The 23,372-nt window shown below is 38.8% G+C and overlaps 1 protein-coding gene across 4 annotated transcripts in view; it reads left to right on the top strand.

Annotated features, from left to right (window-relative positions):
* Nucleotides 1-23,372, top strand: part of CTNND2 (catenin delta 2) — a 639,809-nt gene that overhangs the window by 540,043 nt on the left and 76,394 nt on the right. For all 4 annotated transcript variants that reach the window (XM_059470378.1, XM_059470386.1, XM_059470397.1 and 1 more), the window contains exons 13-15: nucleotides 3,478-3,595; nucleotides 6,569-6,754; nucleotides 16,473-16,646. In XM_059470378.1, coding sequence (XP_059326361.1) covers nucleotides 3,478-3,595; nucleotides 6,569-6,754; nucleotides 16,473-16,646 — 478 coding nt within the window. The remainder of the gene's footprint in view (nucleotides 1-3,477; nucleotides 3,596-6,568; nucleotides 6,755-16,472; nucleotides 16,647-23,372) is intronic.

Raw genomic sequence — 23,372 nt, forward strand, 5'->3', positions numbered from 1 at the left:
TTCACTGACTTAGTGGGACATCTTACCAACGGGAGATACTACTAATGTTCCAATTTAACATCTGCACCGTGGCCTGTAAATTCACAAATGACAAATCATGTCTTATTCCGTCACACTGACAGCTACAGCATGTCCAAGTTAAATGACAGCGTGTTTTCTTTGACCGCTCATTAAATCTGGAACGTGTTTCTCTTTTGCAGAACTGCATAGCCTGAGCATGGTGGTATTAGAGACCCTCTGTGCATTGTCTCAGTTAAGAGTGATTATTTCAGTAGAGGTGACATGAGACTAACTAGATATTGAGGTGTATGTCTTGAAATAATCAACTGATTATTTCTGCCAAAATGCTGAGGCAAGGTTGGGATTTGTGTTGTTTTTTAGCTGTTTCCTATGTAAATAAATGCACCATATCTCAGTGAGAGCTGTAGTAGCTATGAGTCAGTGCAGAAAGTAAACAGTGACTTTTGTAAGAAAAGAAAAGGCAGTCATGGGAATTCAGAATATCCATCTCTTGATTAAAGGAGCAACTGGAGCATAATGGGGAAGGATGATAAACAGAAGAACCCGACTCGACATCTCCTCCATACAGAGCCAGGAAATGCATTGTCTGTGCAAGATGTGCCCCTGGTGTGTCTGTATTGCTTTGTGCAAAGGCCTCATATTCTTTGTTTGCTGGAAATGAATGAGGCAGATAGCTCACAGCTCAGGGACTATAAGGTTGTCTACATTGCTGTCTTGGTGAGGAGGAGTTTCTGGTGAACTTGGAGAGGAGCTGAGAGGCTGACAGTCTTTGCAGGCTTCTGCACAGTCAAGGTGACATGCGATTCACTGTGATAGAGAGAAGGAAAAATCACCTCAATTAGAAGATCAGGAAGACTATATCTCTGTTTCTGGTGGTGTCTAAATCAGTTTATTTTGAAAGCTTGCACTCAGTATTTAAAGAAGCCTTATTATTCTAGTTACACATTATTCTAGTACATCTGTTTAAAAGGTTTCAGGAATATTTCAGCTTTTTTTTTTTTCCTAGTGGTGCAAAGAAAGGTGCAAAGCCATGCTGAGAACTCTTCCTCAGCATCCTCCTATTCTGCAGTTGCTCTTCTAGGGCTGGATACAACTTTCTTCATCATGCAGTCATAGGATCATAAAACAGTTAAGGTTGGAATGCATCTTAAAGACTATTGAATTTTAACACCTTACCATGGACAGTAACACCTTCCACTAGACCAGATTGCTCAAAGCCCCATCCAGTCTGGCCTTGAACACTAGCAGGGAATGGGACATCCAGAACTTCTTTGGATAACCTGCACCAGTGCCTCAGTGCCCTCTCTCCATCTCTATTTATCTGCCTACTGCTGTCTTTATCTGCCTAGAGGGTAAGAGAATGAAGTTTCAGAAAGAAGTCAAATAATCCTTCTTGTCCTCACTCTAAACCCCACAATGAGCTTTTCCAGTTCATGATTCTGCTTTTCCTACATGTGTTGTCCTTTCAGAATATCAGTAGAGCTCTTGCCTTTAAAAGAGTGTGGTCTACTCTACTTCAAGTGGAGTCCCCAGCCCTGCAAATATAGGGCACAGATACTTGTTTGGGGAAGACCATACTCTATATTTTTACCTTCTTATTTCTGCCACACAAAGGTAAGTCAGAAGTTTCCATCACTTCTAAGGGAGAGAGTTTTTCAATTGATGTTATCCAGACCCTACTTCCTAGAAGAAAGTTTCCCCATGAATTGGAGGAAAACCACTCACCTGCTGATCTTATAGCAGCAGAGAGATAAAGGAAGGAGGCATTAGAGTTTAGGGACCAGAGGAACCAGACAACACAAAACTTGCAAGCTGTTATGAAGGGCAGGCTTCTGATGTGTAATGTGGCCAAAAATGAGGGGTTTCAAGGAGGGTGAATTTGTTTGCTAGAGAGATACAAGAATTCATTCCAGTGCTCCGGGGCTATATGCTTTCTGTCAAGCTGTCTGCTGAGTTGAAGGGAATAGTATTGAATTAATTGGGCCAGTTTGTGTGTGGGAGAGCAGCACTAATTAGGACTGTGTGGGGATGCAAGTATAGATGGGAAATCATATGTGTTTAGGGGGCAGAGTCAGTTAGGAACCTGCATTGGAACTGGGAGATTGTCCAGTTATAGGACTCTTTGTTGCTTTGGGGAAATGAAAATGCTTTTTTCAGGTTTTTTTTAGATAATAAGGAGGCAGAGCAAGATGAAGTAGATAGAGCAGAAAAAGATTGAAAGGAAACCTAGCCCTAAGTCTTCCCATCTTCTTCCATCTGAAATTCTTTCCTCCTTCCCAGGATTCCTCTGCTTTTTCCACCTTTAGTGCAAAGGTCATTGAATATAGCATAAAAGATAGAAAGTGCCTTGCCTTCTTCCCAAATTCAAGGGCCAGTGTCCTCCCTTCCATTTCCACACATTAGCATTAACTACATAGGTGTGGTGTGTGTGCTTTTAATGTTCTTTGTGTAAACTTTAGTAGTGGGGAGGGAAGAGCTGCAGATGAGCCACATCAGCAAAGGGTTATCTTCCCCTACTGAAAGACACTCTGTAAAGTTTTACCCCATTCTTGAGATTGCTAATTCACCCATTTCCAAATCAAACCTGCTATGCATATTTGCATACAGTTTTTCTCTGGGAGAGTTGATGTTAGCAAATATAGATTCTGTTTGTAAATGCTCATTCATACATATTTGTTTCTTTGTGTATCAGTACTTTGAACTTTATGACACAATATGTTATGCAGTGAATTTTGTTTTAATTGGATTTGTATAAATATATTCAGAAGGCCATGTGGCCCCATCTAAGGAACACAAGAATTACAATGTTCTTATAATAATCGGAGGCCTTAAGTTTTGCAATGCAAAATAAACTATGTAAAGAGAAGATTGAGGCATTAATTTAACGTTCTCTCAAAATGAAAGAGAAAAAGAAACACTCATGTAAAATGAGAAGCAAGCAACAGCAGGTGTTTTATATTATGCTCTGATAATATTTGTCTCTCAGGTTAAGAACCCTAACTACTGGGCTCTTCAATTCCTAGGAGATGTATTTGTCAAAACCTCTAGACTTTTAAAATCCTGATTTATATGTACATATGCATATTTTAAAAAGAAAGGAGGAAAGAAGGAAGGGAAGGGAAGGGGAAGGGGAAGGGGAACGGAAGGAAGGAAATTATCAGCACAGGAAATTATCAGGAAATTATCGTCCAAATTTAGTGGGCCATGAGTCTCCCCATGCAGGTGGGCGCATGCTGCTTGGCCACTCAGCCCCATCCTGTGGAGGACCTGATGTCTTCCATTTGTTTCCCTCTGTGTTACATTTCCTGAGCTCATTTGCAGCTGTCTCCATTATTCACAGCTCTGACCTGATGAGAGGAAGAAGGAAAACGTGTGTTCTATCTGTGTGTGAACTGTGAGAAGGTTTCAGTGGGGCAGGGAGCTGTGTGGATAGTGACCCTTGCTGTTGCCTTGCAGGAATGTCAGCTCTGCTGGAGAGGAGGCCCGCAGAAGAATGAGGGAGTGTGATGGCCTGACAGATGCATTGCTGTACGTGATCCAGTCTGCTCTGGGGAGCAGTGAAATTGATAGTAAGGTTTGTCCTCTTTGTCTTTTCAGCAGCAAATACAGCTATTCAGGGTACATGGGGACTATAAACAGACCAGTTTTTCTTGATATTCTTTTTTCAATGCATTGTGAGGAATGTCTTAGCAAAGCATAATTTAGCCCATCTCTTCCTTTTTTTTTTTTTTCTGGTGAGCTGTTTATTTTCATGTGCTAAGCATTGTATTTGTACCAGTGTAGTGTGGACAGGTAAAGCATGTCATGCTCTCTGTTGAATTATTGAAGTAGAAAGTATGATACTGGTTTAAGAAGAGAAAATATGTCATATTCCCTGTAAAGTTCCTTACATTGCTCTGCCAGTTTTACCTTAAAATTGATTTTTAGTACCCAGTATGAGAGCTAATGAGAGTGAGGTAGGCTTAGAAGGCAAACAAGCAAAAAAGAATTGGGCAATTAATAGCAGTTTTGCAGTAAAACCAACATTATTTCTTCTTTGAAGAGGATCAATGAATGCTTTCAATAACAACTGTGTTAAGATGCCTCATTATGTCAACTTTACTTCTCTTAAAATGCTAGTCTATGAACAAGCTTCTCCAGAGGTGAAAGGCGCTCCCTAATTAAAAAGACTCCAAGCATTTACAAATTGAAGATTTGTAATGCATTAAAGTATTCCAGAGAAGAAGAAAAAGGCCAGTTTCTTTTGCTTTCAGTAAATGGTGCTAAATTAATTACAGTTCCTGCTCTAGGGCAACCTTGGTCCATTTGCAAACCCCTAGGAATTGCAGGAGAGCAGCCTTTTATGCAGCAAGGTTTTAAAGTCCACTCGGCTTGTATTTCCAAATACTACTTCACAGAGTTGTCTGTGGACCCCCATGGGTTTATAGATTTGAGAGGAATAATCTCCAGGAGTCTCTGGCTACCATCTGAATCAAATAGGGGAAATTTGCCTGTGAGTTCAGGGGACAGAGAGAGGAATTAAGAGAGGTTTATAGCATGAGGTGCTGGGCTAACAGCATGGCTTGTTTGGTTTTTTTTTTCGAAAAACCCTCAAAACACCCAAAAAATCTCACAACCCATTACCCTGTAATCAATGTTCCATTAATAGAAGTTTAGTAGAGGGATGCTAGAAGGACACCAACCCACAAGGCAGGCACAACACCTGGCAGCAGGGTTTGGGGCAAACCTGGCTGTTGCCAGTCCCCAAACACGGGGGTGTTTTTGACTTCATTAGCTTCAGAGTAGCTTAAAAGTAGCTGGAGTAGAAAAACTAGTGAACTTGTACCTAGCCCCTTTATGATGAAACTGAAAACAGAGTAAGGAACTCAAGGATCCCTGAAAGTCAAGGAGGAGTGAAGTCTGTCCAGCTGTGTGGTTAGAACCAGCTTTCTTGGCATGTAGGAGTTCGCCTTAATAGAGAAGGTGTTGATTGAATTGGAGCCTTGGAAGTTTGCTTATCAGTTTTTACTTTAATGTAACAAGGTTACCTTGTTACCTCACCTTATGTTTTCCACAAAATGAGAATTTTAAATGCAAAAACTATGGTTTATTAAAAGGAAAATTAAAGTTTAGTATTCTAATCAACAGATGCAAAGCTTTAACTTCAGCATGCTATATCAGAAGTGAATAAAATTCATGTAAAAAAAAACAAAGAGGTAGCAAACTTTGAAAAATAATTATGGTCACTATGATGTTTGCAAAGCTTTCAGCTGTGAAAGCTGCACTAAGAGCACTTTCTAGACACAGACACACACATGCATACATATTTCTACATGTGTTTATGTATTTGGCAGAAATTTCAAATCAGTACAAATATATTGCAAAATTGTGACATTTCATCTATGTTAAAAAACAGATACATAAGTGTTCTTGTGTAGATGAATCTGAATTCTATGTCACCTCTGGAGCTTTGTGTCATCACAAAAAATGTGTGCTGAGTGCATACCTGGCAGAAGCTCATGCCATACATGGAAGGAAATGAAGCCCCATCTGTTTGCCTCACTGGTGAATATGGCAGAGTATGGTAGAGCTCAAAACCTCACAGTCATTCCATTCTGGGTTAATGGAGCAAAAGAGCTGGGATGTAGTGGCTATTGCTTTTTATCTCCATAGAGCATTAGAAGCAGTTGAAATAAATATAAATAGATAGAGAATGGCTTTTTTAACCATGCTTTCCTTGTGGGGAGAAAATTAAGCTCATATCCTTCTTATTAGGGATAATCAAACCAAATTGAACCAACTAAATGAGCAGGTTTCACATCTAAACTGAACTTCTTTTAGACTTGGGGAAATTAGGTTGAATTACAAGTGAATTTTCCTCCACTGGGTCTCATCCATTTATGGATTCCTGCTTGCATCTTCTACAGAAGGCACAACCTATTAGGGGGATAAATGGATGAAAGGGAAAGGCTGCACACAAGGTATCTGTTTGCAGCCTGGCTAGAAGCAGTAAAAACAGCAAGACAGATTTCTAGTCCTACTTCTGGGGCTGGAGAAACATCATCTGTTCATGCTACTAGTATGTGTGAAATGGAACTCAGACCAAATTTTATGGCAATTTACATAGAATTTCTGCCAGAAAAAAAGGTCATTTCTGGTTCTAAAAGGACAAAACCCAGGATCTGTTACCACTTTCTGTTTGTAGCCTTTTCTATTCACTGAGCTGGGAGTTTTCTGACATTCAGAGTGTTCAGGTTCTCTTGATCGCTTTTTACCTTGACATGTGTTTCACATGGGGCTGCAGTGTGAAATTCAGAACAACAATAAAAAAACTCCCAGTAAAGTATTGTTCAGACCACTGCTTTGTTACCATAAAAATTTCTGAATCTCTTAACCTGTTATTAACTGGGGAGCACTCAGAAATGTGTGCATAAGAATTGTGCTGGGAAAATCCACATTCAAAGATAGATGGCATTCCTTCTGCTTCATATTCAGAGTGAGCAAGGGGAGGATTTTAATCTTTCTCTGGTTTTGTTTTCTGTATTTTTCTTTTTGTCATACTTTTCAGACCGTTGAAAACTGTGTGTGCATTTTGAGGAACCTCTCATACAGGCTAGCTGCAGAAACATCTCAGGGACAGCAGATGGGAACGGATGAACTTGATGGATTACTCTGTGGTGATGCCAATGGAAAAGATGCAGAGAGTTCAGGGTGCTGGGGGAAGAAGAAGAAGAAAAAGAAATCACAAGATCAGGTAATGAAACTTATTTGCAGCTGTGCTGTGAGTGGTTGAAGTGCCCATCATTTAAAATATAAATAATTAATGCACTGTATTAGAAATTAAATGCGTGATGCATAATATACAAAACTGTTGTCCTTGTTAATTAGCTGAGAGCTTAAAGTAGAATATGACGCTGGAGTAATAAAATATGTTTGCTTGAGAAATTGTACATTATGTGGTGCACCTGGAAACTGTAGTCATGGGTACACTGTGAATGCCATAAATACCATAAAATGCTCTTTGAAAGGAAGCCATTTCTAATGAAAAGTGTAATCTGCATATACTTTACACTGTAATTCCACGGTGCCACGTGTGTGTAGAAAGGCTTTAATGCAAACAAACATCAGGCTTGTATATATACACTCACTTGCCTCAAAGTTAGTCCTGTACCATGTCTCTACACATTGAAAGAAAACTGTACAGGACTGAATCAAGTAATACGAGTGACTGTTATAAAAGCATTCATATTTTGATATATTTTATGTTGTTACCAAAGAAAAGTTGAAAAGCTAAGCCTTGATTGCTTCCTCAAGTTATTTGACAGGTTATCATTTTGATTGTTGAAGTGTGTTTATCTCCTTTTTTATCCTATTAAGAACTTATAATTTGGGGAATACTAACAGTTGTATTGCAGAGAAAGACACTGTACACACAGCAAATAGCAATAAGAATGGCTACTGATTTATGGGCTTTTTCAGACAGCCTGTGCTGGCAGTAGTAAGTTTTCTACCTCTTCCTACACTTACTCAGTTTTTTGCATTGTAGTTTATTTCTGTTTCAGAATGCTCAAAAAAAATATTTATTTGAGTAAGCAATTAAGTGCACAGGGTAATAAATTATGTCAGCCAGTACTGAAAATATTCCTGAAGCCAAATTGTGTTGATGTGGAAAGGTTCTAGCAACACTACTAAGCTAAAGCTTTGGATACTGAAAAATGCAGCACTCATTACTAGTAAGACTTATTTCACCTACTCTTGTGGTTAAACACCCTATCATCAGATAACTTGAATTTATTATGGCCTTTTGTTGGGATTCCTGTGTTAGGCTACAGAGAGATTAGAAGTGTTGAAGCAAACTAATTTTACCCCATGAAGTAGTCATCATCCCTGTTTCTGAATTAACAGTTCTCACACACTGCGCTTGCAGTTATTCAAAGTGCAGGAGCAAAAAATAGCATGTCTGGGTATGAATGCGTCACACTGCAGCTTGGCTTGCTCTCTGCTGCTCTGTTTACTAACACATGCACACACACTCACTAGCTAAAGGCTTTTTAAGTCTTCCTCTTCTCTTTCTTCTGTGACTTTTGGATCTCACAGTCATACTTTTAACTCTGTACTGTTGACTCTTTCACTATTCCCATGGGGCCTCTCTGTACTGTAATGGTTCCCTTAAAAACATTTTTTTTGCTCCTCCAGGCCAAAGAGCTGAGCTCTTTTGGCCAATTATCTTTACAATGTGCATACTTTTGCCTGCTCTTAGATATTTTTTGTCTGTTTCTATGAGTGCTCGTTATCAGTATGTTGCATGGTAAAGATTTCCTCAGAGCTGTTAGTGTTGGCCTCATGGAACGGTTTTATATAATTTTTAAAGTGTAAAGAACAATAAAACTACACACGTATTTTCAAGTTTATGACCACTAGGATTTTCTGTGGCAAGGACATAAATTTACTCTTTCCAGAACTGATTCTGTTGTGCCTTGGACTTCTTTGTCTTACAAGTATTAGAAACATTTTTCTAATGGTGTTTTCTCTTTCATCTAATTTCCTTTAAATCCAGACATCCTTCTTCATCTTGCCATATTCAAGGTCTCACATGTGGATATTACTCAGTTCAGGAATTTTAAGGGGGCCTTGTGAGCCTTCTGCAGGTTATTTTCACCCCATAATCCTCGATTGCTGTTGAACATTCCAAATGATTTGAAGTATATTATCAAGTTAATATATTATCAAGTTAACTAGAGTGCCACCAAAAACAATAGCAGCAAGATCACTGTGCCAGAAACAGCTCTCCCAACTTATCCTCAAAAATGGAAAAGAAAAGCTATCTTTTTCATGTAACCACATTTATATTAATAGCATAAAATAACTTAAACTGTGATAAGGGTAAATTTAACCTTTTTGTCCATTTATTTTGCAAAAATAAGTACAAAAGTATGTTCAGAGGTGCTTGTCCAGTGTGGACACAATTGTTCAATTGTGTGAAAAGATCTGCTTCTTTGTGTTTGTGGTTCCTTTAATACTTGGGAGTTTTATCTTTTCAGGTAAAGCCCAGGGCACAGGCACGTCTCTGTCAGTTGTGACACCTCAGTACAGGGGAGTAGTGTCCACTCTATGGTTACTACATTTTATGTCCCCAGAAGATATGTGTTCAGGGTGTAGGGTTTTTTTCCTTTATTGGCAGCCCATGGGGTTTTTGCAAAACAAAATTGCTGTTTCAGTTCTTCTCAGAATATAAGATGTACAAAACAGTGTGGAGGAAAATTGTTCAGATTTAAGTGAATGCAGTTTTGAAATTTTCCTGTTACAGTATCGCTGTAACTTAGTTTCTTCATTTTTGTGTATTTACTTGAATTTCATTGTGCATTTATGAGGTAGTCTTTAATTTTTGGATAAAAGTCTTTGTAAAAAAAATAGTAGCAAAACTATTGTAGTTGCAAAAGAAAAACAGACGTATAATTTTAGACCAAGAATGTGAATGAAGATGCACTTTTCTGTACTTGCAAAAAATCCTTCACAGAACAGGGGACTTTGTTTCTTAAGCCATGAAACAGGAGAAGTTTAATATCAAAGTCACTTTCTCATGGGTTTTCTCTACAAAGAGAGTACAAGTTCATTTCTTTGGTTTATGATTTATGGAGCAAGTATCCCAATTTTTTCTAAGTTATGTTTCAGGTGTAGTCGCATGTAAATTACTTAAAGGAAAGAACAGAACTGAGTGGTAGTATAAAATGTGTCTTCTTTCAAAGGCCTTTCAAGAACAAACTGGAATTTATTTTTTATTAATGATGCCAATCGTCTATCAGTTGTCTATAATGGCAACTTCTGTGCACCTTGGAATCAAGTAAGACGTGTCTTTGTTCAGATCATAGGTCTAATGACACTTTGCAAATTACTTTACTTAAAGAATTCCCTTAGGATCACATGAAACAAGTGTTCTCCACATTCCAGAATAAAAGTGGGAGATGTTAAAAGAGCCACAATTGTTTTACTAGAGCTGAGAGAGGTTTCTGAGGCATCTGCTTTGTTGCACAAATTAAATGTTAGAAGATGCCCAAACCTTTTGAAGGTTTGTGATAAAATCTAGGTATAGCACTGGTTTTAGTTTTGGAAACACAGAAATCAAAACTTCTGTTAAGGCCTCAGAAAAAAAAGCTCACTTGGCTTCTGTCTCAAACCTGTACTTCTTTGCTGTTTTGTTAGTTTTCCTCTGCTGCCTACCTGTGATCAGCTGGTATGAACCCTCACCCCAATAAGCTCTCCAGCCTCAGACCCCTTCATCTCTGACTAGGACCTTGTAGACATCAACCTCTCTGCCTTGTATTGTGTCACTCTTCAAATGGAAGCTGATTCTTCCACTGCTGAAAATGCTGTTCATGCTGCTGGCATGCTCACTGCTGCAAACAGATTTATTCTTTGAGCTGTGTGAGAAATTAGGATTATGACAAAAAGCAGTTAGGACAAATCAGGTGTGTGGTCCAACTTCAGTAAAAAAAAATACCAGGGAGTTGTCATTAATCCTTATTTGTTTCTTGTTGTACAGCCCATTATGTATACATGTGGCACAATTTCATTTCTTTTCCTTTCTTCTCTAAGAGAAACAAGTTGACTTCTTGGCTTCATGCTTATCTCGAGTTCCTCATCTGTGATCATTCTTGTCAAACCAGAATCTAGCCCAAAGTCTGTTTTTGATTGGAAGTGACACTTCTGAAATGAGCCTGACCTTCTTTTTCACCTTCTGTCAGGAGCCTTAAGCTATAACAGCAACATTTCAAGTTATATATCATTAAGAATTGACTGGCACACCTCTTTAGCATGCTTGCTAAATGGCCTATAAATTCTTCTATGTGAAATAGAAGGTTTAAGGCAATAATATTTCAAAAAGCATAAAAAATAAACCTGCCAGATAAGTCTTTTCATGTGGTGAGACCACTGTTTTACCAAGTGTGCTTCGTGCTCTACCAAGCCATACCAAGCTAATAAGCCCAGAAACAGAGAAATGGTGGCAGCTCCTGGGTTTAACCAATAACATGAACTTAGGGATGAAAAGGGATGTGATTAGGGATGAAAAGCTGTGTTGCCAATACATTCTTGCTCAGAAGGAATATTATTTCCACTTGTTCTTCCTCGTCTTGCACATGGTGGTTATGTCAGATGTTGAGTAGCAAGAATCAACTGTCCTGAGCAATTCCTTACAGAGCATTTTGGAAAGCATTTCTGCTTTCTTGCTTGCCAACACAACATCTTGCCAGATACTCTGTGAGACTCTCAGTGTCATGTATGGCCAATTTGTTTTCAAAGTCAAAACTGCAGGGTTATTAAATATAATTTGTATTTGTCAGTTCCTGGAACATACTGCAAAGCCAATTAGCTTCAGCTTTCTGTGAAGAGGAGAAGGGCATGCAGCTTTAACTCCATCCCCCTTCATTTGGTAAGGGTCTTTTTTTAAGCAAAGAGAAAATATACAAAGTGAATTAATATTTTTTTTCTTAGCTAATATTAAGCATATTATTAAAAAGTTAAGTAAAAGCACTGACAATTATTTTAAGAGTGTAATGTACAATGTAAAGTAAAATTTAGATTTATTAATATCTGGAATTAATTATAATGATTCAATACATATAAATGTTTTGAAAGCATTTCAAATATCTTTCCTGCAATTGTAAATGTTACAAACTGGGAAAGGTACCTTTATTTATTCTGTTCTCTCTCCCACCATTCTACTCTAGTCTCTGTGTCAGTTAACACCTGCATTTATATTCACCACCTTTATTTAGGCCTGGATATCTAAACTGAAGTTTGACTTGATGTAAACAGTGGTATTCCTGCCTGCTTAGTACCAGCTGCATGGATTCTGAAATCAAGCTCTGCGACTTCGTTGTATTTTTTTGTTGCTGAATTTCTGGTTTCTACTCTTTGTTTAGCATTGGCCAATTCACGTCTTGGACAAAGCTGTCCAAAAGAGGTTATTGGAGTGACATGTCTAGGGAGAGCTGGCAGAGACTGTCACAGCCACTAAGACATGCAGGATGAGATATCAGTGTCTTCTTAAGTGGCCTTTCAATTTAAAAGTCTTTGTTATTTCAGAGATGGTTTTAGTAAGCACTGTGTAATTGCTCATGTGAATTTTGTCACTGCTGCTTCAAGGGACATAGCTACAGTGTAATCATACCATCCCAAATGTCTGGGATCATTGGAGAGAGGTCTAGATGGTTTTAGACATTGCTGGGTTTGTTGATGTTTTTTTCCTAGATTTTTTCAGTAGTGGTATTTTGTACAGACTGGGGTAAAGGAAGAATTCATATGTAACAGATTCAAATCAAGCACTGTTTCTTTGTTACCACAGGAAAACCAATGGTCATGTGATACCAATTTAAAAGCAAACCCCAATAATTTGAGGTTGTTAGTACAAACCCTAAAATCTGCAGAATATACTTCTCTTGCTGAGCTGCAGCCTTCCCAGGTATTTAGTACAATTGCACTATAAATTTGGATTTACTTTCATTAAAATGAGAATGTGGTGGTAAATAATCTATTGTGCAGCACAGGAAAGCATCTCGATAAGTGATCTTTTTCTCCTCTCAAAGTTCCAATTATGAAAATTTGGAAATTTTATTGGAGTACTCTTACTACCAAAATTCTGTTGTTCTTAAAAGATCTTGATATCTGGCTTTTTATTTTTCTAGACTTTCATTCTTTTTTTGCATCAGTTTCAGGAAATGAGAGATTTGTATCTCACCCACGTAACAAGCAGTTTGTCAGCTTCAACCACAATATATGTGGGTAATTTCAGCTGAAGGAGGGAAGCCTGGAAGGAATATTTGTTTATGACTTTTTTTTTTTCTTCCTTGGTATAAGCTAGGAAGAGTAATTGCATGTTTTTTCTTTTTCAGAGGCTCCTACTGCAGCCTCAGTCTATTTCAGATAGACCTTCCTGATCATTCCTGATGGGCAGCAACAGTACAGTAACTCTTCCAGTAATTTACTGGGTAGAAGTGTTTACTGGGTGAGGATGCTGCCACAGCTCATTAATATTTAGCAATGCAAACTGCAAAGCAACTTCTGCCATGCCTTCACCACTATTTTAGATATGGACTCTAATACCACTCAGGGAAAAATATCCTTTTCTTTGCTCAGGCAGCTGATGTTTGTGAAATACAAAATAAATGAATGAAGATATCAGGCAAATCTCTTTTGCAATAGGCTCTTTGCTTACCCCCGTCAGTTCTGTGTGTGCTGCACAGTTGGGCTCAGCTACACAGAAGCCACCAGAAGCCACCAAGCCCTACAGTGAAGAGGCTGCCACAGACACAGCAGCCACAGGTGTCGTGGTTTAACCCCAGTCAGCAGCCAAACCCACACAGCCTCACCCAGTGGGAGGGGGTGAAGAACAGTGAAAGTGAGAAAATGTGTGGGTTGAGGTAAAAGCAGTTTAATGGGGAAAGCAAAAGCCCCACAGGGAAGCAAAGCAAAGGGAGGAATTCATTCACCACTTCCCATGAGCAGGCATAAATGTTTCCCATCTTCAGCCATCCCCGGAAAGCAGGGCTCCACAATGCATAACAGTGATTTGGGTAAACAAACCCCATGTGAATGTCCTCCCTTCCTTCTTCTTCCTCATAGCTTTATATTCTGAGCATGACACCATGTGGTATGCAATGTCCCTTGGTCAGCTGGAGTCAGCTGTCCTGACTGTATTCCCTCCCAGCTCTGTGCATCCCCATTCTCCTCGCTGGTGGCATGGGTTTAGGAGCAGAAAAGGCTGTGTTACTCAGTGTGAGTGTCAGTGCTACTCAGCTGTGGCTAAAACATCCCTGGGTTATCAACACTGTTTCCAGCATAAATTGCAAACATGGCTCCATACCAGCTACTGTGCAGGTAATTACCCAGGCAAGAGCAGCACAGCGTGGTGAGCAGTGCCACCCTCCCTGTGCAGCCCCTCAGCTGCTCTGGGCACACGCACCACATGTGGAGAGCACTGCACGAGATTTTCCAGGGTGACTGAACTTCCTGTGCTTTCCCTGCACATGCATGTGTGGTACCAAAGATTTTCATCATTATTACATGGGCTCTAAGGCATCGCAGCATCTTGGGAAAAAGGTCTTCCCTCTCAGTTGGTGATAAATTAATGTAATCATGCTGAAAGTGAGTTGCAAGGAGGGCAGGGAAATGCAATAATTTGTTTCTTTTTTTTTTTTTTAATGTTTTCTCATTACTGGGCAGAATGGCAAAACAACATTAAATATTAATTTATCTGCTAGATCATTTCCAGTGCTTTATATGTACCAGCACAGCATGAACATGTATATGGAGCTCTGTTTATATCAGCTGATTTTCAGTAGTCCTTGGGATCATACAAGTGTAAATAGCTGAGCATAAAAAAACCTCATACCCCCACAGAGGTATATACCCCCTCATATGGGTAGATCTGGTATATTTGATGCATTTCATGTGCTTTGTCCTTGAGATAATATACCCTGTACAAACACTCTTTAGTTGCGTAGTGCATAATTCGTGCAAGTTGGAATGAGGCAAGTGAAGGCTTGAACTGGTGCCCTTGGACATCACAAGTCGTTCATTAGTGGTCTTACTAAGGTGCAAAACCTAAACCTGGGGTGAAGTCAGATTTGACCTGTAAGATATGTCTCTCATTTGTTTTCAAAAAAATCTGACAGTGTGAATGATTGAATTCTGAGAGTTAAAATAAGAAGCAGGCTTTAATGTATTTTTTATGAGCTGAAAAGAACTCATTTCTAGCAAGGCTGGTGATTTATAAGGAGGAAAAAGAAGAATTGAATCACATGCACTGAAAACAATCTATTGGTTTAAAGGCAGAAATGCATTAAAAATTTCAAAGGCACAGCCCCATAATAGTGTCATTTGAAGGCATTGTTTCTCCAGAAGGCATTTGTCCTCTACTTTCTCAACCATCACTGGGCATTGCTATGCCAGTTCTTTTGAACTATGATAACATTTGTCCAGCATAGTGAGTTTCACACCTGAGCTGCTTTCTGGTAACTGCTCATGGGTATGAAATGGTTCCTCTAGCTTTCCACTTTGGTGTTTGTTCTGATTTAATTTAGAAAAGAATAGCAGGTTTCATTCCTAAAGACATTAATCACACAAAACCTTGAAATTGTGTTAGTTGTTATTAGGGAACACTTGATTGATTGTCCCTTAAAATATATGTATTTTATTTTTAACATTATTGTAAATAAAATGATGGTTGATACTTTCTGAAAACAAGAGGTTCTAGGTCTTTCCCAGTGCAAGGATTATTGTACGCTCACAATAAACCTAGTTAAATTAACTGTTGCAGATTTAAAACAGGAGTTAATTTGACTTATGCTATCAGATAAGTGGATGTTAATGTTATGGTACAGATTTTCTGTTTATTTAGGCACAGTAACCTCTCACCTAAGGTACTAAAAGTTTACTGTTTATTCTGTTACACAATGTCGACATGTCAGAAGTGTTAGAAAAGGTATTCCTTAAAAAGTTCAGACTTGTTTCTAACAGTTGCATTAGTGCCATGAGTTATTAAAATCTATTTATCTGTGCAAAACAAAAAAAAAATATACAATAAATATATAAGTAGATTTCCGTTTAAATTTTTATTGAAAGTGCATTCCACATCTTACTTTTGTTTAAAAGGCAAAAAGAAAGTCTGTGTATTTTCCTTTGAGATGTTCCGTACGTAGATGCAAGTGTTGTGTGCTCCACTGGAGAGGAGAACCTCTGTCCTCCTGGAATATAGTTATTTCTGGTAAGAGTGGGTTTTTGCAATAACCTACCATTTGTTCAGGTTAAATATCGCACATTTTGGATATCAGACTTGGGTTGTTTTTCATGGCAATACTCTGCATGTGATGAGAGGAACAGCATGTTTTGTGAGGGCTGATTCTGCCAGTTGCATTGGAGTCTCAGACCACACAGCTGGCTGGCTGGTACCTCCTGCACTCTCATTGTGAGAAGCCAGAAGTTGTGCCATTGAAGAAGACTTGTCACACTTGTGCCTTTTATGGCACAGAAGGCTCATGGCCTTGAATGATTTCGTTTTTCATAGTAGCATTTTGTGCTGTTTTTCTTCTCATGGGAAGACAGACAATGTGGAGAACTGAGACGGATGTGAAAAGAAAATCTCTTCTCCCCATGCAAGTTCTAGATTTGCCTCTTATGATAATGTTCATTTGCCTTCTGTTCCCACACAAACACAAAAAAAATACATACATTGAAAAGTGTTTTTGTTTTTTCAGCTAGCTAAAACATTGGGATTTCTGCCAATCTGATAGTTCGTCTGTATGGAATGCTGAGTAGGAAATTTGGTTCCTCCATGAAGAATCACATGATGTGCAAAAATTGAGAACATCTGTTTATGGGCAGATGCCTTCACAGATGTTATAGTTGCATCTGAGGCAATTCTCAAATGTATTTCACTGTTCCTTGCTGACAATCTGATTTATGCTTTCCAACAGTGGGATGGCGTAGGACCTCTCCCAGACTGTGCAGAACCACCCAAAGGAATCCAGATGCTGTGGCACCCTTCAATAGTCAAACCCTACCTCACACTTCTTTCTGAGTGCTCAAATCCAGACACGCTGGAGGGGGCAGCGGGGGCACTGCAGAACTTGGCTGCTGGGAGTTGGAAGGTAGGAATATTAACCCAATACGTGTTTCCTCTTCAGTTCTGCACCTGCAGCTGACAGCAGGCTGGTGATATAAATGTATCTAATTGCTTCTGGTAGTGGAATAACCTTCTGTTCTCATAGAACTATCTGAAGTCAAATCTGAGATAGTATTTCAAGTCCTAGGTACTCGTATCATAGCAAATGTCAGCGTACAGCAACAAAGATCACATCGGCCAAGTCAAGTATGAAAAATTGCCACTGAAAACCAATATCCAAATATGGAGAATAAGGAGAAGCAATTCTTTATGAACCTGGGTGACAGAGCCATGAAAAATGAGCCAAAAATGCCACCAGTGACAATCAAATGAATCCATATTGTTTTGTCACTGCAGAACCTGGTTGGCATTCTGTCCCTTAGGAGAAGTCAGGGCAGGGCAGAGCAAGACATAAATGATGTGACAGCAAGTAATCTTAGCATCTACTTTTTTTAAAAATAAGGCATTATTAAAATACATTCATAATATGATTAATTATATACAATGAGTGAGGAAATGTGCAATCAAGGCACTCTGTTCCAGCTAATCCTACTTTTCAATTGTATTCAAAAGCACCATTTTTCTTTTGCATATTATTTGCAGTATGTCCAGTGAAAAATTTAAGAAAATGCTTTCAAATTTAGAACAGATCAGTAAAATTCAACATTGAACTTTGTTTACTTTTTAGGGCAACTTTCCTGGTGGTAAACTGGTTTAATTGGCTGAAAGTACTAACTGTGTTATCCTATGGTGTAACTATAATGCATTTATTTTAAATTAACTCTCAGCAGGAATTTTTCTCATTTGCAATGAAAACAGTCATGTACAGGGAAACGCACTGATCAAAGTTATGTCTCAAAAGGTATCCTGTTGGATTTTAAGCAGCTGGGCATTCGTATGTGATATGTAAATACCAATTTAATTAGGCATTCATTTTGAAATATTAGCACTGGCACTAAGAAGTTGTTTTCTTTTTCTCATAAAGTTTTATTGGAAGTTGGGTTGGCACACTCACTAGCTCTTCCAAGACATATTATGTTTTTGGGGTTTTTTTTATAATGGTGTTCCACCAGATTTATAATATGTCATTAACTGTTGCATTCAATGGCATGTAAAATGATTTAACAAAGTATCTGTTCAGTGATTTTTGTCCTATGTAGCACTGTGCCTGAAAATCATTATGGTTTTATTATTCTCATGTTTTAGACTGCTTCAGATGGTGTAATCCTGGCAGCAAAATGTAATAAATGTGTACTATCCATCTGGGAATGGGTGTAGTCCTGGTCCAAATGAGAAAACAATGCATGCATGTTTGCCAGGACTAATGGAAGTGCTAAAATCCAAGTGGTGTCCCTTCTCCCATTTCTAATAAATCTGTATACCTGTCATCCTTTAGTTGGCAGAAGTGTACAGTGAGAGGAAGGGAGGCTCTGCAGAGCTCTTTGGCGAGTGCTGGCTTAGAAAAACTGGTTTTGGACTTTAATACTATCTGTGCTGATACCATGGGAAAAGCTGGGTTGTTCTCATATTGCTCTATTTTTCTAAAGATTCACCAATTCCATTACAAGGGATGTGCAGACACAGAATGAATATCCTTAATTTCACATGTCATACTAGCCATTTTTGTGAGGGGAGTAATCCTCTTTGGGGATTACATAAGCATTGATGTTTTCACCTTTTGACCTCTCCTTTCCGCTGCTGCAGTCCAGATATAAAATTACTGAAATAAAAGATAGAAAATTCTTAAAAGAAGAGGTTATTCCTAAGGGAGATTTTAATTTTTTTAGTTCCTCCAACAAATGGTAATTGTATAAAGAATGGAATTACTTTTTTTTTTACTTGAATTCTTTCAAGAACTTTATGATTACTAAAACTTAAAACTGAAAGAGAGAAGAGCAAACTGTATGAAGACAAACAATGTTGCTATTAATAACAATAGCAATAGCAGCTGTGGGCTTTTTCCAATTAGCATTATTTTAACACCAGAAGAATCACAGACTATATGAAGCACCCAGCCTACCAGGTGTGCTCACACACTACTGAAGATACAGTCTCTTCTGGAAAAAAATACAATGCAATTGATACACTTGCACAGTTCTTTCCTAGCTGTTTCACCCTTTTGGTTCCTCTGGTACAAAGCCGTCTAATCCTCTTGGGTGGCCAGGAGGTAATATTTTTAACACAGGCAGTGCTTAGCCAGTGCTATTACAGAGAGAAAGTGAGCAGATAAAAGGAAGCCTGAGTAATTTTTAAAAAATAAAAAGTTATGTAGGGGATTTAGATAAATGTCTACCACTAGAATTAACAGACGATATGTGTCTAAATCCCCTAGACTGCTTTGGAGAATTTCAGGCACAAAAAGAAAGCAGCAGTATGTAGTTTTCAGGATTAATAGCTCAGAAACGTTGAAAGTTTTCATTATTTCAGGGTGTATAGTTTCTCAGGGATATATACACATAAAATCAACACATGCACATGGTGAAACAGAATCTGTGAGACAATTTTAGGACTGCTTCAGTTGCAGGAATTCCTTCTAAAGCCAAATACTAACATAAAAGAAAAAAGTGGGACATACTTATATTTACAGACAATTTTCTATGTCAAAATGAAACACTTAGGACTAAAGTCTTGACATATATTACTCATCTGCAAAGTAAAACTTGGGAGTTTTTTATAATGACCAATAAAATATTTGGTCAGTGCAATTATTACTACACCAAGCACAGTGTGTAACAAACCAGAAAAGGAGCATCTTGGTGGCAAATACATTAAGAGATCCAAATGAAGATTTATCAATACAACAGGATACTGATTTTGAGGTATGAGGAAGAATATTTTCAATGTGAAAATTTAACCTGGCATAATTTATGACTTTGGTGTATATTCTGGTTTTGAAAAAGATTGACAGCTTATATACAAAGCAGAACTTATTTTGGAAGCGACTGTTTCAGATAAACACAGACATTTGTTCATCTCACTGTTCTGCATCAAGATGTCATCACATAAGAAGGACACTGGTATTGGAATCTGAAGGAGAAGAAGCATCTTTGTCATGGAGAATTACGTGTATATCCACACAGAGATATCTTTTTTGTTCATGTGCTTACTTGATGCATCCATGAAAAATAGGATTGGCCCTTCTGGAATAATATCTGTGGAGACAGCCAATATGTAAGTCTTTTGGAAAGACTGGACAGAGCATCACATTGCCTAAGGTCCAACTGCTGCCCTGCACAGTGACTTCTGACACCAGCCAGGGTCACTGCATGTCCCCCTATAGTACATTCTATACTCATAATACCCACTCCAAGCACAGTGCTGCTGCCTGACAGCAGTGGGGCAGTTTGTCTGCCCTGGATCTGCACCCACCCACCACCTTCTGCTGAGCTCAGCTGCTACATGGAACTGCAAGGGTTACTGTTTTAGAGAAGTCATTGCTTCCCAAAATATTTTATCCCATCAGATCATAACCACAGTAGTTTCATGATATGCTGAACATCCTGCAGGCAGAAGGAGCAACACATGAAAAGCATGGCCATTGGGTTAGGCTTTGCTTCCTCTCATTGCCTCTCTAAGATTTTTATTTTTTTTCAAGGAATGGGCTTTTTGTAATTATACTTGATGTGAACTTGAATATTAAAGCTGCTTAGAAATATGAAATAATAAAACTAGGGAAACACTTTCCTCATCAATCTTAGCTGGAGTTTTCCCTGAACAAATAAGGTTTGAGACATGCCTTTGGAAGCAGTGCAAACTCTTTATTTCCCATTAGGTATTAACTTTCACTGGGAGGTCTGTTATTTTTCTTTGCCACTTAATTTGTGTTTAACCAAATTTGTGCAAAAATGTAGAATAAGAAAAAAGGAGACTTTCTGACTCTCCCAGCTGTATTCTGAAGACAATTGCCTGCTTATTAAGAAATCTCTCCCATTATAACTCTTCAAACCAGAAGTTCTTTCTGCAACTTCATATAATTTTTTTTCTTTTAGTGCCTTGGATTGAAAAAATTACATGGTTTAAAATTACAAGAGTGATCCTGTAAAAGATTATCTTTTTATATGTAGTCTGGCATTAGTACTTCTCCTCAGACGGTAAAAATAAAAGTGGCAAGTTCTTTTTAGTTTTCACCTTGGTCAATTGGCTATTAACACATTAAATCTCCTGAGCCTGTAAAAAGTTATATGCAAAATGTCCTCGAGTTAACAATGTCAAGCATCCAAGCACCCTTCTGAATAAAATTACCCTCTCAGGAAGAAAGGAAATATTAGGCTATCTCCTTATTACTGTGTCTTTGTGTGTATCTGACAGCTGAAGTTAGGTTGATGTCAGTTTATCTGCCAGACATTACTGCAATATTGCAAGACCTGTTGCTCTGAACTCATAGAATCACGAAGGAGCTCAGGTTGGTGGGGACCTCTGGAGGTCATCGGGTCCAACCCCCTGCTTAGGCCAGGCCACCCGGAGGCAGTTGCCTGGGGCCACGTCCAGATGGTTTTCTGAATGTCTCCAAGACTGGAGACTCTACAACCTCTCTGGGCAACCTGTGCTTGTGTTCAGACCCCCTCACAAGTGAAGAAGCAATTCCTGCTGTTTTGCAAAAGTCCTGTGTTTCAATTATTGCCCATTGCCTCTGCTCCTACATAACCTTTGCTGTTACATGCGGTTGTAACACAATGTTGTCACCACAAGTGGCATTTCGTTAATTTAGTCAAACCCTTAAAAATAAAATCTTAATTCATGTGATTCTTTAAAAAAAACTACTATCATGACTTAATAGGCAATACCTATCTTTTAAAACCAGGAAACAAGATTTACTTTATTTCTTCTGGCTTACATTGGAACCAATAGCACACCTGCTCTGGGCCTTGCTTAGTCCCTTCTGTGCACTCAGTCTTCTGTCTCAGTTACTTTACAGGCTTTATGAACTCTCTCATCTGCTTTAATGACAGGGTGGCCAACTTCCGTGTCCACAGCATTGCTGGTACAGGTCAGGATGCCCTTGGCCACCTGGACACACATTGGATCATGTTCAGCCACTGTCAAGAAGCGCCCCAGGTCCTTTTTCACTGGGCCACTTCCCAGCCACTCTGCCCCCAGCCTGTGGCACTGCCCAGGGGTGTTGTGATCCAAGGGCAAGAAGCATTTGGCACCTCAGCCTTTTCCTCAACCCCTGTCACTGTGTTTCTCCCTGCATCCAATAAAGGATTGAGATTCTCCTTAGCCTTCTTTTTGTTGGTGCTGTATTTATAGAAACTTATATTTTTGTTGTCTTTTACAGCAGTAGCCAGATTAAGTTCTAGCTGGGCTTTGGCCCTTCTGATTTTCTCCCTGAAACCTCAGAACATCCATGTAGTCCTCCTGAGCTCCCTTCTTCTGAAGGGGAGGGAAAAACTCAGTTCATTTTTTTCCAGAGCTCTAGCTTTGTTCAACCAGGCTGCTGCTTTTCCCCACCAGCTCATCTTTTAACATAGAGGGATGACTTGTTCCTCTCAACAACTGGAACAAGCTTTTATGATTTCCAACTTGAACAACGTCTAGCCTTCCTGGACTTCTTTGCTCTTCAGTACTGTCTCCCAAGGTAAACCAATCTCCCTCACAGACCAGAGTTTGTCCTCTGCCAGTCCAAGGTAGCAGTTCTGCTGAGCCTCCTCCTTTCTTATCCTTTGACTGTAACATGAGGAGCAAGTGCTGCTCTGTTGAGGTCAGTATCAGTCTCAGGAAACTCCAGCGTTCCTTGGCTGGTTCTTTCTAGTGCCTCTCCTTTCTGTTCCATGTTTGATCATACTCAGCAGGGAATGAGGAGCTCTTTGGTCAGACTGCTGAATGTCCCTGCCTTTGATCCCTAACATACAGGTACAATACCCATGTGAATGGTGTTTATGGCTCATTGGCCTGATCTCTTGAGATTGGCTAGATGATATCTTGGTCTTTGTTCCTTAGACAAGCAACTGCATTTATTTTGTTAATTCCATGCCAGGGAAATCTGACTCTCATAGGAGCAAGAGCTCCATTAAGTAAATTATTAGATAAGGAAACTGAAAACATAAAAGAGACCATTTTAGGCACAAGGTCAGTGCAGCTGCTTCAAAGAGCAGTATGAGAGAGTTTCAAGCTCCTTACCATGCAGACTCTTGAAGATAATGAGTAATTATTTTTTAAAGCAGCAGACATCTAGGTTATCAATCTTCTCTTATCAGGCAAGGACATATTGTGGGTTCCTTGCCAGACTTTTCTGATGACTCTAGTTATTTATGTATTAACCCTTTGAAGTTTCATCAAGCTGTTCCAGGAGAAAGTTTTCTTGGGTTACAGTGAAAAGGCTTACTTTCATTTTCTCCAAAATAGTAGTTTTATGAATCATTATGTGATGGGATGCAGAAGATCACTTATAACATACTATGTAATCAACAAAGTCAATTTTTAAAATAACCAATGCTTTATTCTGTCAGGAATCCCAATGCTTTGTTCTGTCAGGAATTTTTACCTGGGTAGAAACACCTCATAAATGAGGCAGCATCAATTGTTAAATACATTGCATTGTATAAATACATAAATTGTTAATACATTGGAGATGTATTGGCTCTAGAGGACAGAAGACAAAATTGAAGGGACAGGACAATATTTAAAAAGCAAGACCTGCTGCTGCAAACACTTGGATCACAGACATCATAAAGAAATTAGCATGGCCATCTGTATATGGAATGGGAGCACA

Source organism: Ammospiza nelsoni, chromosome 1, assembly GCF_027579445.1.
Source record: "Ammospiza nelsoni isolate bAmmNel1 chromosome 1, bAmmNel1.pri, whole genome shotgun sequence".
NCBI lineage: Eukaryota > Metazoa > Chordata > Aves > Passeriformes > Passerellidae > Ammospiza > Ammospiza nelsoni.